The 18,691-nt window shown below is 42.2% G+C and overlaps 2 protein-coding genes across 2 annotated transcripts; one reads left to right on the top strand and one right to left on the bottom strand.

Annotated features, from left to right (window-relative positions):
- Positions 1-279: 279 nt before the first annotated feature.
- On the top strand, positions 280-9,973 carry LOC124151404. The gene is made up of 3 exons (XM_046523840.2): positions 280-1,140; positions 3,068-3,244; positions 8,373-9,973. Exons 1-3 carry the CDS (start codon positions 945-947, stop codon positions 8,570-8,572), a joined length of 573 nt encoding a protein of 190 aa, XP_046379796.2. The 5' UTR covers positions 280-944; the 3' UTR covers positions 8,573-9,973.
- Positions 9,974-11,595: 1,622 nt separating this feature from the next.
- On the bottom strand, positions 11,596-17,515 carry LOC124151393. Its single transcript, XM_046523817.2, has 5 exons — positions 17,475-17,515; positions 16,190-16,271; positions 14,363-14,543; positions 13,004-13,183; positions 11,596-12,374 (listed from the first exon to the last, which is right to left on the bottom strand). Exons 1-5 carry the CDS (start codon positions 17,495-17,497, stop codon positions 12,214-12,216), a joined length of 627 nt encoding a protein of 208 aa, XP_046379773.2. The 5' UTR covers positions 17,498-17,515; the 3' UTR covers positions 11,596-12,213.
- Positions 17,516-18,691: the final 1,176 nt, after the last annotated feature.

Below are 18,691 nucleotides of genomic sequence, written 5' to 3' on the forward strand. Positions count from 1 at the left end.
AAGTAGTGACCCCAGCAATGAGACGACTTAATGGATGAAGTGCTTGGTTGCGTGTCATCGTACCCCAACGACGTGAATTATTTATTGCTCATGATGTCAATAACTGGATTGTCTGACCCAGACTCGTATGTTTACAGGCCGCCGTCATGTGGCTGTAATATTGCTGAGCGTGGCGTTAGACAACGTCAAACATGCAAAATTATCCCTCTTGAGGACATACCGAGTCAGGCTGACGCGACCATCTCACAATCTGTCTACCAGACAGACGCGGACGCCCAGGCGGCAAATGGCGACATACCTAACCTGCAGCTAAACGTCACACAAATATTCACCTCTTTTCTCTTAAGAGAAGAATGACACGGCTGAGTTATTTTAACGGCGTCGTCAGATTCTTCCCGAAGACAACGACGTGCACAATCTGAAGGACAGCAACAGTTGCCATCACTATCCCGCGACAAGCTTTGTGAAGTACTTATTGCAAACATAATGTTACATGGACGTCGTTACTGTTGATGTGGTTGTTCCCATAAGGATGATTTCACCTAATGGGCATACAAAGTTTCTGATCGGGATACGCCCTCGGCACAGATTATCATAAGTGTTGAAATCTGGCTCAACTGGCTTCACATATTTGACTTGTGTGACTCCATTACGTTTATGTGAGGGATTTGTGTGATTCTTTTGGATTAGTGTTGGTCTTGGACCTCGGGATTGCTATATTTGTTGCTCAACCTGGAGAGAATCTTCGAACAGTTTTCAAGCTCGACGTTATAACAGTGTTTATTTCTGTGTCAATAACACTGCACATTACAAGTGTACATAACAACTACTGCTTCCATTTGCCGTTACAACACAATCGACGAGAGAGGATTCTGGTGCAAATTTGTTGACAATAATTGCAACGTGCTTAAGAAAAAGGTCAAGGTCAACGGGGAGACGCCGAAATGGAGAAGCCCCAGATTGAATCCAAATCGTTTCCAGTTTTCGTAATAGGATCGTTTGTGGCCTATGCTTTGTTGGTCACTGGCTTCTTCGTGCCGTACTGGATTGGTAACGACACTTTAGGTGTCTACAATGGCCTGTGGTTCGTGAGAATATGTACCCCGCAGGATTGTCAGAATCTGTGGTATATTAATCACGGTAAGTCACGTTGTCATGTAAATTTATAATGTTGTTACTTTGAAAACATCAACAGTATATTGAAATGTCTCAGGTGTTCTTTTCAAACAGAAGGTATCGTATCGCAGTAAGAGAGATGATTTTAATTAAATTGATCTGGAATCCTTATTCAAAGGTCATTTTCTGTGAAAAAAATATGCATAATTGTATGTTCATGATAAATAAAGAGATTGGTTGATATATTTTCAAAATATTTTGGAACCAATCTGAGAAGTGCGCTCTAAATCAAACTGCATATCGCAACTTTTTTTTATAACCAGTTTATCTGTAGTCCACACAAGTGACGCTTTGCACAGCTGATACTGAACTATAAACGGATGAGGAGTATCTAGACTATAGCTTCCTATTTTTAGCCGGATTCGAGTGACAGGACCCTAAATATAACCGTCCAACTAAATCACACTTATGAACGAGGGAATTGCTGAGCTTAATTAGTTAGAGAGGTCGAGATAATGACGTCATTTCCGAAATGAAGCTACGGTGGATATAAAGGTTCAAGGGTAAGGAAAGGATAAATAATAAACCGGATATTAGAGGACTGATCAGGAATACCGTGAAAGCTTTGAACTTGGGATATCTGGGGTTTAAATGCTTCTGTGTGACCCATGCTTGCCGTAAAAGGCGACCTTAGCTTGTAGTAAGAAGCAACTAACGGGATCGGGTGATCAGGCTCGCTGACTCGGTTGATGCATATCATCGTATCCCAATTGCATGGATCGATGCTCATGATATCAATCACAGGATTGTCTGGTACAGACTCGATTATTTACAGACCGCCGTCATATAGCTGGAATATTGCTGAGTGAGTGTTTAAACAACAAACCAAACCAAAACGTTTCGCCATCCGTGTATCGTCAATACTTCCATTTATCGTGATATGTATCGCATCGACACCCGTGTACCGTCAGTACTTCCATTTATCGTGATATGTATCGCATCGACACCCGTGTATCGTCAATACTTCCATTTATCGTGATATGTATCGCATCGACACCCGTGTATCGTCAATACTTCCATTTATCGTGATATGTATCGCATCGACACCCGTGTATCGTCAATACTTCCATTTATCGTGATATGTATCGTATCGACACCCGTGTATCGTCAATACTTCCATTTATCGTGGTATGTATCGCATCGACACCCGTGTATCGTCAATACTTCCATTTATCGTGATATGTATCGCATCGACACCCGTGTATCGTCAATACTTCCATTTATCGTGATATGTATCGCATCGACACCCGTGTATCGTCAATACTTCCATTTATCGTGATATGTATCGTATCGACACCCGTGTATCCGCAATACTTCCATTTATCGTGATATGTATCGTATCGACACCCGTGTATCGTCAATACTTCCATTTATCGTGATATGTATCGCATCGACACCCGTGTATCGTCAATACTTCCATTTATCGTGATATGTATCGTATCGACACCCGTGTGTCGTCACTACTTGTAAGTATCGTGTTATGTATGATATCGGCACCCCTTTAGTGCTACTATTTGTATGTATGATATATCTTCCGGGAATTGTAACTACTTGTATGTATCGTGATATGTATGATATCGGCACCCGTGTAATGCTACTGTTTGTATGTATGGTATATAATCCGGAAATTGTCACTACTTGTATGTATATCGTGAAACATATCGTATTGACACGCTTGTTTCGTCATGCACATGGTAGGGCGACAAACTGGGCAATAACTTGTCGAATTATCGTCGTGCAAGCTGATATTTTACATTGTGTCGTCACTGTCGTGGCACTGGTGACAACACAACTTTGAATGACTGATTTGTCGTATGTTGAATGTTTATACAGGTCCTGTAAAAGTTGCCTGATGTTTTGTATAACGTTCGTTTATGCTTTGTAAATTCAGCTGATCGCATACCGGAAGTCGAGCGATGGGATGTTGTACGTGCATTTGAAACGTTGGCCGTGATAGCTGGAGTCTTCTCCCTTGTGTTTGGCGTGCTGATGATAACGACGCGACATAAAACGTCGACCAGTCGTCACGTGACACAAGGACTGTTCTTCGCGACGTCTCTGCTTGCAGGTAAAAGTAACTAAGTGTATTCTTAACCACAACTTTACATTACTAAGTATAAGCATAATATGCATATAGGTATGAGTAATAGCTCATCGGCTGTGTATACCCGTCAGAATCCGGGGTAGATTAGGTCTTCAGCAAGCCATGCTTGCCGTAAAAGGTGACTTTGCTTGTCGTAAGAGGCGACTAACGGGATCGGGTGGTCAGGCTCGCTGACTTGGTTGGAGCATGTCATTGATCCCAATTACGTTGCTTATGATATCAATCATTGGATTGTCTGGTCCAGAATCGATTATTTACAGACCGCCGCCATAAAGCTGGAATATTGCTGAGTGCGGCGTAAAACAAACCAACCAACCAACCAAATCATCGGCCGTCTATACCCGTCAAGATCCGGGTTAGAGTAGGTCGTCATCAACCCATGCTTGTCGTAGGAGGCAACTATTCTTGTTGGTAAAGGCGACTAACGGGATCGTGAATTGGTTGATGCAAGTCATCGTAACCCAATTGCGTGGATCGATGCTCGTGATGTCAATCACTGGATTGTCGGGTTCAGATTCGATTATTTGCAGACCGCCGTCATATAGCCGAGTGCGGCGGTAAACAACAAACAAACAAACGATATGCTACATTTATATGCATGTAAAAAGTTCTTGGCTGTAAAATCTAGCACAGAAAACGCAAGGGTATATGGTGATTGCGGAAGGTTTCCCATGTATGTCAATAGTTATTTAAAGGTTATTAAATACTGGGCCAAGTTATTAAATATGTTATCTTCAAGATACACTAGACAATGTTATAATATGATGCTTTTCTACAACAGCCATGGGAAACAAAATTGGGCATCAAAAGTTAAAAACATGTTATACGAATGTGGATATGGTTATATTTGGTTTCAGCAACATATGCCACGGCATTTCTTCCCCCGTTTGACACAGACCTTAAAAGATATGTACATCCATAAATGGCATGGTTCTTTGTCCAGTTCTAGAAAAGCAAATTATTACACTACATTTAAGACTACTATTATACTAGTACCTTATCCATGAAGTGTAAATTTACATAAGTTTAGAACAACTCTTTCTCGATTTCGTTGTCGCTCACATGATCTATTTATTGAAACAGGCAGATATGAAGGTATTGCATGGACTTTGTAGGATTTGTAAACTGATTGTATTGAAGATGGATTGTCCAGTGTAAAATTATTTAAGTGCAAAATATCTAAATAACTATGTCCACCATAACCCAAACGGTAACAAATTTTGTAAATTAATGACTTGTGATTGTACAGAAACTATGAGAAATCTATCAATGTTCATTTATCATGCCATGAAACTATAGAAATTATGAATTTGTAACATGCCCCAGACAATGCACTATAGGCCGGTGGCCTCATCAGTATCATGAATACTGATACGTGAATACATGAATACAGCAATATACATGAATATTGCTGAGTGCGGCGTTAAACAATCACGTCCCATTTTAATCCTTGAAACCCATTTGTCCAGAGACTCTCCATGCTGCGGTCAGTCTCGGTCAAGAGTATTCCCACTATTCATCATGCTGTTTTCATGGGTACATATTTAGGAAGAAAAAATGAAAAAAAAAAAAGGTTTGAAAAACTCAAAATTTAAATTATGTCGCCCATGGGCGAGCATATTTTCATTTGCTCAAAACGCATGTTTTCGTTTTGCAAATGTATAAAAGAGGACTATGACTGATTGGGGTCTTTGATGAGTTGGTGGTACGCCGGGGGTATGTAGCAGCCTTGGTCACGGTTGATTGATGGTTGGAGTCCATTGATGTTGATGGCTTCTTGTAGTTTTCTGATCTTGAAGTCTTTGAGGTTGGCGGTAAGGGTTTTACTTTGTCACTCTTGATACTGTGGCTTGGGTTGTGACGGATATGGCCGATTTAGAGTCTGAACTTTGATGTTCTTTAATTCGGGTTTTATGGCTCTATCAGACTATATCCATGACAATTAAAACTATTATTAAAATATTTCTCCCATTTCTCATGGGAGAAAATGTTTAGTGCATGGCCCAGCAAATATATTCCTTTGCTCTAACTCCTTTCCTGATTATGCAAAAACACAGATGGGAAACTAAATGTATCTTACACATTTGTTGTTTTACGCCGCACTCAGCAATATTCCAGCTATCTGACGGCGGTTTGTAAATAATCGAGTCTGGACCAGATAATCCAGTGATCGATATCATGAGCATCGATCCACGCAATTGGGATCGATGACATGCATGAACCAAGTCAGTGAGACCGACCACCCGATCCCGTTAGTCGCATCTTACGTCAAGCACAGTGGCCTTTTACGGCAAGCATGGGTTGCTGAAGAGCTATTCTACCCCGGCTCTTCACGGGTCCTGCAATGTCATATGCCGCGTATATGAAATCAAACTGAGAATAGCTCTCCAAGAAGGGATGTACAATACAGGACAGTACTTAATCAAAACTAGCGGTTATCAAACAATCATATTGGTTCCTGGTTTTCAAAATAATAACAATAAATCGTGATATATATTTATTAGGATGACCGGAACTTGCGCACTTTTCATTTCTAAAAACATTCCCCACGGAAACGGCAGCAACTGGGTCAGGACGCCGCGTCAGTCTTCTCCGCAGGTGTTGGAGCCCGCCGTCCCTTCTGTGGAATGGCCTTGACCCATGACAGGCAGAGAGTGCTTCTTAATGGCGAAACAGATTCTGTTTATTCCATAATGGTTGTCGTGTTCGGGTTGATCGTCCCGAGTGGGTGTGGGTGTGGATGTGTGGGCCTGTGGGGTAGGGGTGGCGATCCATACGGTGGCGGTGGTGTGATAATCTGGGGAGAAGTTTTTCATCATCCGTGGCACCCTCAACTGCCAGATTTACAGGGATGGCTTTCGTAATCCCGGGACGTTAACATTCCTTCGCCAACAACAATGAACAACCCTGCAGCACCACAACGCTAGGTCGCACACTGCAAGAGTCGTCCAAGAATTCTTGGTTGCGCACAACATCGCCATTCTTCCATGGGCAGCTGGCTCTCCTGACATAAACCCACTGAACACCTGTGGGATCAACTGGATCGTCATTCATCAAAGGACCACGGGACCGTCTACAGCTAGAGGTCGCATTGAGGGACGAGTGGCAACGGATTCACAGTATGAGGGATGACGACATCGATGAGACGGCGACCACCGTCATATAGCTGGAATATTGCGGAGTGCGGTGTTAAACAACGTACGAACGAACGAACTTAAATAGGATATGTCATAGAAAGTATCCCATTGATAATTTCTATTAATAGCACTCTAGAGTCAACCTGACACAGTGTGAATACATTGTGTGTATAACATGCGGCTGCGTGCTGTGTGTTCTGTTGAATTCATATTGTTGACAGATTCAGCGACGTCATTGTTCAGGAGCAGTACACAAACACCCCATGTGTTATACTCCAGCTGTAGGAATAATCGAGTATCATGCCATAACTCCTGCATTCACAATGTGCAGCTCACTCATGCAGTCGTATCTTAATGTGCGTTACTGAAGCCTACATCACAGCGTCTAGGCCTCAGGATAGGCCTACATTGTACGAAAAAGTAGTAGACCTGCTGGCGATGCATATTAATTGAATTGGAACACACAATAGTCAGACGGATATAGTCAGACAGTATAGCATTTGACACTGTAAATATAAATTGTTTATGGTATAACAGTAGCAGGACTGTTATGAATTGGAGTCAAAATATTATCAGGGACGGTGGGATACCCGAGTGGTTAAACGACGAAGACCCGGGTTCGATTCCCAGCATGGGCACAACGCGTGAAGCCCATTTCTGGTTAACCCGCCGTGATATTGTTAAAAGAGGAGTTAGACAATATACACTCAATCACTAACAATATGATGACGTCACGAATTCAGTGCGATTAAATAACTTAGAACGAGTACGTTTACAGTATACGATGGTGTGAAACAAGACTGCAAGTTATCGCCAACTCTGTTCGCCATGTATGTAAAACACCTGGCGGAAGGTGTTTAAACAGCTGGGATGTGGCACAGATATAAGTGATGTACTATTGTCACTGCTACTCCAGGCTGACGACTATTTGCATAGCTCCAGACGAAACTGTCACTGCAGAGAATGTTGGAGAGCCACGATGGTGTTCATGATGGAGGTTGGAAATCAACAAGGGTAAAATGAAGGTGAGCCTTCTCCGTGTACGTCAACGTCAGAACGCGCCGCAGACACTCCCGCAACTGGTCAACGCGTTACAGGCGTTAATAGCGCAGAATTCCGCAGGACAGAATTCGTACACTTATCCAGTCAGTGCCGAGGAGATGCAGAGCCGTGATTGCTGCCCGGGGCGTAGACTAAAATCTAGTCTCTGAAATGAACATATCGTACATAAAAAAAACACTTGTTCAGTTATCTTAATACAAATGTAATAAAAAGGAGCCCAGTGACTCTCTTCCTGATACTGCAGTGATCTAGACTTGCCAAACATTATAGACTTGCATGGGCTGTATTTGATATATATTTGTATCAGGGTCTGTAAGACAGACTACCCGGGGCGGTCTCACGAGATACTGAGTTCAGCGCAACCTTGTGGCCTTATGTGACATGACAATGAAAAGTTTTCAATGCCTATGTACAACGACAACATGTGACTATATAGCTCCAAAATTTCATATTTGTATCTATGATATTGACTTAAATATATCGACTTTATTAGGTACAATAAATTTACTAAAATCTACCTGTGCGTTTCTTTTTCCGAAGAGTGTATATGTAAGGCTGGATAATGAACTTTACCAGAAAGTAGGAACTATAGGCGTGGATTGTTGCCAGCAATCTCAAACACTGACCAGTGAACCATACCGCCTATTTAAGCCTGTTTTCTTTAACTGAATCACATTTATTCCGCCTTCTCTATGTGTATGTTATATCGCGATCTTAGTTTGTATGATAAAACTCCTATATTTCATTATTAAATATTATTATTATTTTTGATATTGTTATGATGATGATGATTATTATTATTATCAGTATTCATTTGTGTAGTTAGTTTCTTGTCATTAAATGCTATATTCAAGGGTATCTTCAAATTGAAATTTAAAAAATTGTGGTTTTAGGATTAATGGCGGTTGTCGGCGTCCTCGTCTTCATCGCCACCATCACGAGAACCGACATGATGTGGGCTCCGTCTCTCCCAGCTCTTGGGGGCCTGCTGTTCTTTATGTGTGGAGTCTTCACCCTCGTCATCTGTAGATACGATCCTCACGACACCCCTGACGGGACCCCCACTTATGTCATGGAGCAGACTTCATTCTAACGTCGCCTTGGCGTTGTTGGACAGCAAATTCGTTGTCATGGCGACCCGTCGATTTCATTTCGAATTCGTTCGGAATGGGTCAGTGCGTGCTTGTTATTATGGAACAGTAATGCTTTATGTCATTGTGCATACTAAGCTAAATGGGAAACACTAATATATAAACTCTCAGGCTAAATGGGTGTTTCACAAAATAGGTCACTTAATAACAGCTGCTTCCACCCATGCGTTTTCGTATACCGTACATACTTCATAAAACGACTGACCCGAGAAGATCCGGGGTAGAATAGGTCTTCAGCAACCTGGTATGCTTGCCGTAAAAGGCGACTAACGGGATCGGGTGGTTAGGCTCGCTGACTTGGATGATGCATATCATCCGTCCCAATTGCGTGGATCGATGCTCATGATGTCAATCACTTGATTGTCTGGTCCAGACTCGATTATTTTACAGAGCGCCGTCATGTAGCTGGAATATTGCTGAGTGCGGCGTAAAACAACCAACCAACCAATGATTAAACGACTGCTGACACACTTCACTAACCCTGCTGACACGACGTATAGATGTCTTCAAGTCAGTAGTATAATTCATGTGTTGTTTTTTTATTTTACGGTAAAGTTATCTTGGCCTATAGGAAATACAGTGATACCTTATTAACCCCAAGTCCTTGAGGCTATATAAAATATCGAGTTATCCGTACATCGATACAACCAGATACACCATGGATCCGAGACGTTTTGCATGCTGTCAGTCTTTGTTAAAGTATACGAGTCACGTTAATCGTAAGGCTGCGATCGCGTTGTGAACCGGGACACATATGTCTAGATAAAAAAGTTCGAGTTAAGGAGGTTCGACTGTAGATATTTCTAATGTACTGGCTGTGCGTATGTAACCTATTCCTATTCACTCAGTGTATCCTACTACCCTTATAATCATTATGTAAGCGTAAACAACGTGTTTTACAGCCTATATGGTAAACACGTCCATTATTAACGGAATTTTGAGGTGACACCCACACACCACTACCAGACTGAAAGACGATGGACCCCCCCTTATTTCTTTTAAGGTTGTATTTTCAACACTGGACATTTTTTTAGAAAATATTTAAAATATGAAGTTGATAATAGTGAAGTTCGAAAATGATCTAGACTTAATTTTTTTCAATACAATAAGTGGATGACAACGATGCAGAAGACAAGACTGTCCCTTTGTGTCGTGTATGTTGTAGAAACATCCAACCACCCCCGCATACATCTGCGGAATACCACTACATGGTCGTCTTTTCATTCAGTTTAGTGCCATGTACTAAGCATACAGCCGTATTCAATTCAAACCATATGTTATACGCACATGTATTTCAATACAGAAAACTATTTTCTCTTCTAATAAATTCATGTAGTATCCTGCTCAAAGTTTATTTGTTACTCGTGACTAACCCCTAAAGCAAACGGACTGCATCTATTATATGTCAAAGCTTTATCTTGCGCTTTTTGTTATCATCAGTAGATGAAGCTTTTGGTTAACCTTCATATGTAATACATGCAGACACGCCTTTGATTAGTGATTATTACAAAGTGCTCCAATACGTGTACATGTAAAGTGTGCGCGTGTTCCTTACCGCCACGCTTAGAAATAGTCCAGCTATGTGACGGCGGTCTGTATATAATAGTCTGGACCGGACAGTCCAGTGGTTGATAACATGAGCAATTATCCCCGCAGCCAGGTCACCGAGACAGGGCAGCGTTCCACAAAGCTATCGTAGCGCTAAGGTGATCGTAACTTCCACACTTTAACATTGACTTACGACTGTTGTTGAGCTACGATCGCTTTGTGAAACGGGGCAGTGGCCACCCGATCCACTGAGACGCCTCTATAACCAGCCGATGTTGCTGGAAGATCAGTACTTTCTTTTGCTAGCCCCCAATTTTAACCCGGAATCCCTCACGACTTGCAAATTTGTGGGACACAGTATACTAGTAAGAACTTCATTATTGTTACTTCAGCTGCTGATCATAGTCGGGGTATAAAACGGTGTCTGTTTTGGAACTTAGGTATCAATAGTATGTTGAAGTTCAGATGCATACGCACGCAATGACGCAATGTGCAGTTAATGAGGTGAGGTGGTGAGGTGAAATGGGGTTTAACGTCGCGTCAAAGATTATTGCACTTATATAGCGACGTGCATGCACGTGTGTGTGTGTGTGTGTGTGTGTGTGTGTGTGTGTTTGTGTGTGGCTGCTTGTACTAGTTAGTCCGGACTAATGCCGATTTATAGTGCTAGCTCACTGAGATACCATGCCGCAGTTTAACATGGATACCCCACTCAGACACAGTATACAGACTTGGACCAGTCCTTGCTTTAGCCCCTTAATGCCGAGCGCCAGACAGGGTAACAACAAGTACCATCTTCTAACGTCTTTTGGTATGACGCGGCCGGGGATCGAACCCCGGGACTTCCGCTCACCGGGCGGACGCTCTACCACTAGACCACGGAGGCGGTCGTGCAGTTAATGAAAGGACCAACTTGCACGAACCTTGGATCAGTATGGCTAACAGCCAAAAAACATTTTTTTTAAAGTTGATGAGACAAGACCGCGACATCGTGATCTGCCGCATCGCTCTTGTGTTAAGTCACCACTTTCACTACAGCGACGGCACGTCAACGTTTGACAACGACACGATAGCACGACAGCACCGAACGACGTCACGCCAAAATTTTGTTTTTGTTCGCACCGTAGACATTTTCGTGGCTGTTGTGATGTCGTCGCGTCGCAGTAGAGGTGACAAAACAAAAGGTAACGTTACTAATATATATGAGTTTTGGAAACAGTAGCTTCACATGTATTAACTGTCATAGCATGTGGAGTTTATTAAATCAATACCTAATGTTTAATAAAGTCTTTTATATTCCTTCATGGGTAAAATTTAATGACAACATGCAGACACTTCAATGATCCGACGGATTTCACGCAACACTTCGAACTACTTAGGGAAGCGGCCGTAAAATGATCACAACCTGAGCCGTGTGTCTCAATAACAACGCGTACAAACAAACACGAGAAATATATTTTATTGCACTTTGAGTTATCAAATATATAGGAAAATATATCCAGTGTCTCTCTAAAGTAACACACGCTCTTTTAAGATTGTTGTTACTTGCGAAAGTAAAAATATCGTATTTAGAGTCTTCTAACTCATTTACACAAGCTGAGGACTATCACAGAATTTGTCCGAAATCACATACGAACAATATCCTTTTTTCACACAAAATATTTCAGGCCCTGCCCTAGAATTGAGATGTTGTGCACTCAATACTTAGTTTTTTACCAGGTGGTATTCGCATTTTTGTAAAAAAAAATCATTTATTTGCCCCTTAAAGATAACAACATGTTTTACATCCGGTCTCAGGTTAGTCGCACAACAACCAAAAAACAATCACTTTTTCGAAAATGTCTGCATTTAAGTTATTTACACGATACGTCTTCGATACGCACTTGACAACCTGACACTTTCTGTCATAATACTTTTTATTTGTGTCACAAAATTTGGGTTGGTATTGAAAACCAGGAAGGTGAGATAGTCGGCGTCGTTCATGCGGTGCCACTGTTGGAGATGATGCAGTCAGACGTTGACGACGTCCTAGACCTTACCACCCCTCATAGCCGTAGCGGTAGATGTGGTAGCCGACAGCGGTGCCGTCAGCGATGGAGATAGACGCCGCCAGCAGCGACAGGGACGGCCCCCACACCAGCAGATCCATGTTGGACTCCGCGTAGAAGATGATCACGGCCAGCAGGGCTGCAACACCTGAACAGAGCACCATTGATACTTATTAACATATATTTAACAGAGTGCGTGAGTGAGTGAGTTTTACGCTGCTATAAGTAATGTTTCCGTAAGAAATTGTCTTCATTTACTGTACCCATATGCATGTTTGGAATCAACTCATTTACTGTACCTATGTTCGGAATCAACTCATGTCCGACCCGTGAAGATCCGGGGTAGAATAGGTCTTCAGCAACCCATGCTTGCCGTAAAAGGCGACTATGCTTGTCGTAAAAGGCGACTAACGGGATCGGGTAGTTAGGCTCGCTGACTTGGTAGATGCATGTCATCAATACCAATTGCGTGGATCGATGCTCATGATATCAATCACTGGATTGTCTGGCCCAGACTCGATTATTTACAGACCGCCGTCATATAGCTGGAATATTGCTGAGTGCGGCGTAAAACAACAAACAAAGAAACAATAACTCATGTCCAGGGCGTGACGAACTAAATCTTTAACCACAATGATATCACAACGACTTGGAGTTGAGTCCCTTAACCGTATCAGGATCCGCTAACCGTAGGTTCGAATCCAAGATTCGCACCGACTGTTATCCTTGGTCTGACAGCACTGTAGCTACTTGTGATCACGTTGTGTAAGATTGTACCTGTCATGAATGACGCCACACAAAACATCAACTGTGACGTGCGTCTGAAGACGTCGTACTCTCGAGAGCAGACTGCCAGTGTAGCCGAGCACGCTATGACGGTGAAGCCCACGACCACAGCAACCGTTTCTAGGCAACGGACGACGTCGAACCACACGGGTAGGTCAAACAAAAGTTCAACTGAAACAAAACATCGTTGATACATTAATAAACGTTTCTGTATGGAACTATTGATTGCGAGAAATGGGAATATGTGAAATAACAGAATATGTATAACAACACCCAAAGTCTGCTTGGAGAGTAAATGAATGGTGTTCCTCGGTCTCGTTTGTTTGCTTGTTTGTTGTTTAACGCCGCACTCAGTAATATTCCAGCTATATGACGGCGGTCTGTAAATAATCGAGTCAGGACCAAACAATCCAGTGACTGACATCATGAGCATCGATCAGTTGGGGTACGATGACATGCATCAACCTAGTCAGCGAGCCTGACCACCCGATCCGGTTAGACGAAGACGGCCTGTAAATGATCGAGCCTGGACCAGACAACCCAGTGATGGTTATATTGAGCAACGATCTATGCCTCTGATAGCGAATGTTAACCAGGAATCCAGTATGTCCGTATTCCGACTTACGGATCGACGGTCGTATTGATGAAATTCATATATTTCTGACTATGGAGTGAAGCCTGAATTAAGCCTGAATTCGTCTACCGACTGCAAAGAATAAAATCGGTGTTGAGTGAATTGGGTTAACGCCGCTTCTAATAGCATTCCAGTTATATCACGGCGTGTGCACATGCTTTCGGGGAAAGCAAGAAGTGATGCAGGTAATACCTTTACCACTTTGGTTAAACCCACGATCATGGGTAAGGTGCTGACAAACCTAGAAACATAATCGGAGATAACCGGAATTCGACCCAAAAATCATAGGTCTCTGTTGTGGCCAAGGGACGAAACTCATCCACATATGTGCGGCGCCTTAGACGACTGAGCCACCCGTGCCCGAAAACGTTGTTAAAAAGAAATACCGATTTGTTTTTCTTTTTTCGGGCGCACGAGTGGCCTAATCGCCTGAAGCGCGGCAAACTGATGAGTTGCGTCCCTTGAGCGTGCCATGATCCTATGATCATGGATTCTAACCCAAAATTACTGATTATGATAATAAGTTTGCCAATGCATATCTATGCTCGCAGATTTCACCAAAGTGGTTAACGTGTAACACCTCTCTCCCCTCGCATTTGGCTGACCCGCCGGAATATATATAATTGATAATGTTCAAAATGGCGTAAAACAACACTCGCTAACTCAATTTTTTTCTTAAAGGTGTTTACAAAATATATTAAACATGCTTTACATACCATCTGTATAGCCCAGGGTGTGGCACTTGCCGCGATAGCAGGAGCGGCCGAACCACAGCCCGATGTCCTTGTGCATAGCTGGCAGGCGGAAGGTGAACCACACTGGCACGAAATACGCCGCTAGGTGGAGTATGAAGGCCGCTACAGGCAGGAACACCACCAACACGGGGCGTCTCATCTTCTGACATCACGAAATAAAGAAAAAAATATTATTATAGTCAATTGTTCTGATAAAGCTGGTAGTATACATCGGATTTGAGATACGAACAAATGTATTGGACATTGTCACCTTCTCGCGTTTTCGAACTTTCGACTTTTCACCAAAATTCGTCAAATTCGACGCCCCTTATGGTATTCCATAGGTATGGGTTAAAACATGGTTGTTTATTGAAAGTGACTCTTTCAGTTAAGAAGATGTCGGATAGCCACGTGGTTAGTGTGTTCACTTGGCATGCTGAGCCCCCGGGTTCGATTCCCCACTTCTTTGGGTTCCTGTTCCATGATAATACTGCAGGCAGTGTTAAAACTGGATTAAAATCTAAATACGTCACTCTGAATGTTCTACCCTTGAAGATCCGGATTACAATAGGTCTCCAGCAACCCATGCTTGTCATAAAAAGGCGACTTTGCTTGCCGTAAAAGGCGACTAACGGGATCGGGTGGTCGGGCTCGCTGTTTTGGTTGATGCATGTCATCGTAGACCGATGCTCATGATGTCAGTCACTGGATTGTCTGGTCCAGACTTGATTATTTACAGACGACTATTTATATAGCTGGAATATTGCTGAGTGCGGCTTTAAACAAAAGAAAACAAACAAACATTCACAGGGTACTGCATAAGAACTGTAAGTACTGTACAAATAAGAAAGAATACCATATAGACTCGGCTGATTGTTTGTCAACGTGCTACGATGACACGGATGATTCTTCATGCTTTCAATCACGGGTTCGCCTGATCCAGATTCGATCACTTTGAGGCGACCGCCATATAACGCCCGATTCATTTAGTCGCCTCTTACGACAGGTATGGGATGCTGGGGACCAATATTCTCACCCTGAATCCCCACAAGTTAATACATTGTGAAATTATGCCTTGCATTTGAGAGGAACAGTATGGGCTAATGGAGGACAGCGCCGTTTTGGCGCTTCTGTGAGCATGATTTTACACCGCTTCAAGTACTATTCCGCAATATCGTGCAGGACGGGTGACATTAAAAAGTTGGTTGGTTGGTTGTTTAACGCCGCACTCAGCAATATTCCAGCTATATGACGGCGGTCTGTAAATAATCGAGTCTGGACCAGACAATCCAGTGATTAATGTCATGAGCATCGATCCACACAATTGGGATCGATGACATGCATCAACCAAGTCAGCGAGCCTGACCACCCGATCCCGTTAGTCGCCTCTGACGAGAAGCATGTATAGTCGCCGTTTACGGCAAGCATGGGTTGCTGAAGACCTATTCTACCCCGGAATCTTCACGGGTGACATTGAAAAGGGCTCCACACAGTGTAACAGTGCAGGGAATCGATCTCTGATTTTCGGCTTGACGAGCGAACGTTGTACTCCTTGTGCCAAAAGCTACGTCAAACCATACTCTTTTTTGTTTTGTTTTGTTTGATGTTTAACGCCGCACTTAGCAATATTCCAGTTATATGACGGCAGTCTGTAAATAATCAGATGATCAGATGCTTTTATCTAACTAATTTAAAGTTATTACAATAAGACTACGTTTATCATACCGCTAATCGTCTCATATCTCAATCTGATATTCACGTCGACCTTCTCTTTACGGAAAGACCCGAGTGGTCAGGAATAGACCTTACCACTTTTTTTACTTCAATGGTAGATGCCGCGCGCTTCATGCAGCCTCCCTTCTGAATAGAATCGACTCGTCCGGAACGGGGTCTATCGGAAGATCAAAGGAAAAGGTAAAACAAACAATGTGTCAAGATTGCCTGAGGGGCGTGGCCTAGTTTCTCTGATTAGGAGATAACCTAGATTATCAACTTGGCCAGAAACAAAGAGACAAACGAATATTTCATCGCACGGGTACTTACCGCCATTCTATCCACAATCAATTAAACTCAAAACAAAATATTAAAGGTGACAAGATATGTATCGCATCACTACTCATACTATCGTTATTGTATCCACAATCAATTAAACTCAAAACAAAATATTAAAGGTGACAAGATATTTTATCGCATCAGTACTTATACTATCGCCATTCTATCCATAATCAATTAAACTCGAGAAGAAATAGTTAAGGTGAAAATAAAATCTAATGAATTGATGTCATGGTTTTCATCAGAGGTCTTGGCTTGTTTCAGTATATTAGTCCCAGTGGTTTAGATATGTCACAAAGAGTAATGCTGAATCAGGACGTGGGGTAACTTGCCTCTGTAAATATAGAACGAATTAGCCTACACATTATCTAGACAAGGGAATTCTCGAATCGGATTTGAACCGTTTAACTCACACTACTACATCTATTTTTACTACTACTACTACTGCTACTAGTACTACTACTACTACTACTACTGCTGCTGCTGGCTGCTGCTACTGTCGCTGTTACTACTACACGTATTGACTGCAACATGTTATTTTTTCAAATTTGGTATCAATAATCATAATTACAATGATAACATAATATTGTCAAAATAATTTGTTGTTATGTCATGTCGAAAACAAAATAAGCGAAGTGTGCCAGTGTATACCGTACAATTACTAGTACTTCTATCACTGACCCATACATCAGTGTATATGAACGTAGGGTCTTTATCGTTACTACTACTATTACTACTACTACTACTACTACTACTACTACTACTACTACTACTGTCGTTATTATTATTATTTTTATCATTATTGTTATTATTATTATTATTATAGTGATTGAACCCAGTTCCAGCATTCCTCTCTCAGTTAGAGTAGTTATTACTAAGTATTAATTATGAATCAATCCGTCTACCTCCCGATAATCTTGCACATCCGACACAAACCAGACGAAACTCTTGCAAAAAAGTTGACCAAAGATAAGAAAAAGCGCATAACTTCAATTTATCCAAACTAGTCCTCGTATAGTGTCAGACACGTAAATGTACTCACAAATCAGTCGCTGTAATCACCATGCCATATACCTTTGACCCTCTGAGATGAAGTGAACTCGCAACGAGTGTGTAGTTATTTCATAAAATTGTGCTCACTGTTTGCCCCGAGGGGGTATACACAGCAGCAGGAATATCGGCGCTTCCGAGTGGCCCCCCGGGGTGTTGTTAAAACACCTCGAGACATTCGGTTGAGTTTCCTTTAAGCAGGTCAGCCCCCCTGCGCAGATGACATGTACACAATGTATTTATTTACTTGTATACACAGGTTAAAATACTCCGTTTTGCCAGTTTTAATCCCAGTGTATTTAGTCCGCCATGCCGGTCTGTTGTAAAGTAGTCAGGAAATATGTGAAATATTTTAACGCTTGGGAAATGCGTATTGATATGTTTATTATACTATCTGCCATATCTGTACAAAACTTATAAAGTGACTTTTTAGAATTCTGGATTATCAATAGTGTGAATGAAAAATTGTAGCACATGTATTTTGAGCAACAGGCTGACTTTCTCGGACTTTGGTCCTGCCCCACACTGAAGCACATGTAGCACATGTTTTTTTGTTTGTTTGTTGTTAAACGCCGCACTCTGCAATATCCCAGCTATATGACGGCGGTCTGAAAATAATCGAGTCCGGAACAGACAATCCAGTGATTGATATCATGAGCATCGATCCACGCAACTGGGATCGATGACATCCATCAACCAAGTCAGCGAGCCTGACCACCCGATCCCGTTAGTTGCCTCTTACGACAAGCATAGTCGCCTTTTACGGCAAGCATGGGTTGCTGAAGACCTATTCTACCCCGAATCTTCACGGGTCTTTGGCACATGTAGCACATATGGTGTCTCCTTATGATTAGGCAAGAGACTTTGTTCGAAATGTGCCTCTGTTCACCCAGCAGTGAATGGGTACCCGGTAGGGTGAGATGACAATGTGACTGGTGACTTTAGCGCCTCAGAGGCAGCTTAGGTTATATACTTCCCGGGGAGCTGAGAATGAAAATCGAGTGCACACTGTTCCATTGACGGGGGCAGTAATGTAGCGCGTTGAAAACGCTTTAGAGTTTTGATACTTGATTGATTGGCGTAACTAAAAACACACCACTATCCAACTTCTTATTGTTTATTGAAAAGAAGTTTGCTCGAGACATACCTGCTAATAGTGCGTTATTTTGAAACTAGTTATCACCTTCATTGTGAGATATTACAGTTCCA

Source organism: Haliotis rufescens, unplaced genomic scaffold (genome assembly GCF_023055435.1).
Source record: "Haliotis rufescens isolate VD_foot unplaced genomic scaffold, xgHalRufe1.0.p SCAF_9, whole genome shotgun sequence".
Lineage (NCBI taxonomy): Eukaryota > Metazoa > Mollusca > Gastropoda > Lepetellida > Haliotidae > Haliotis > Haliotis rufescens.

Coding starts and splice junctions, on each gene's coding strand:
- LOC124151404 (XM_046523840.2), top strand. CDS start 945: ATGGAGAAGCCCCAGATTGAATCCAAATCGTTTCCAGTTTTCGTAATA. Junction 1,141..3,067: donor TCTGTGGTATATTAATCACG/GTAAGTCACGTT, acceptor TTGTAAATTCAG/CTGATCGCATACCGGAAGTC. Junction 3,245..8,372: donor CGCGACGTCTCTGCTTGCAG/GTAAAAGTAACT, acceptor TTGTGGTTTTAG/GATTAATGGCGGTTGTCGGC.
- LOC124151393 (XM_046523817.2), bottom strand. CDS start 17,497: ATGGTGATTACAGCGACTGATTT. Junction 13,184..14,362: donor CACCCTGGGCTATACAGATG/GTATGTAAAGCA, acceptor GTTTTGTTTCAG/TTGAACTTTTGTTTGACCTA. Junction 12,375..13,003: donor TGTGGCGTCATTCATGACAG/GTACAATCTTAC, acceptor TGCTCTGTTCAG/GTGTTGCAGCCCTGCTGGCC.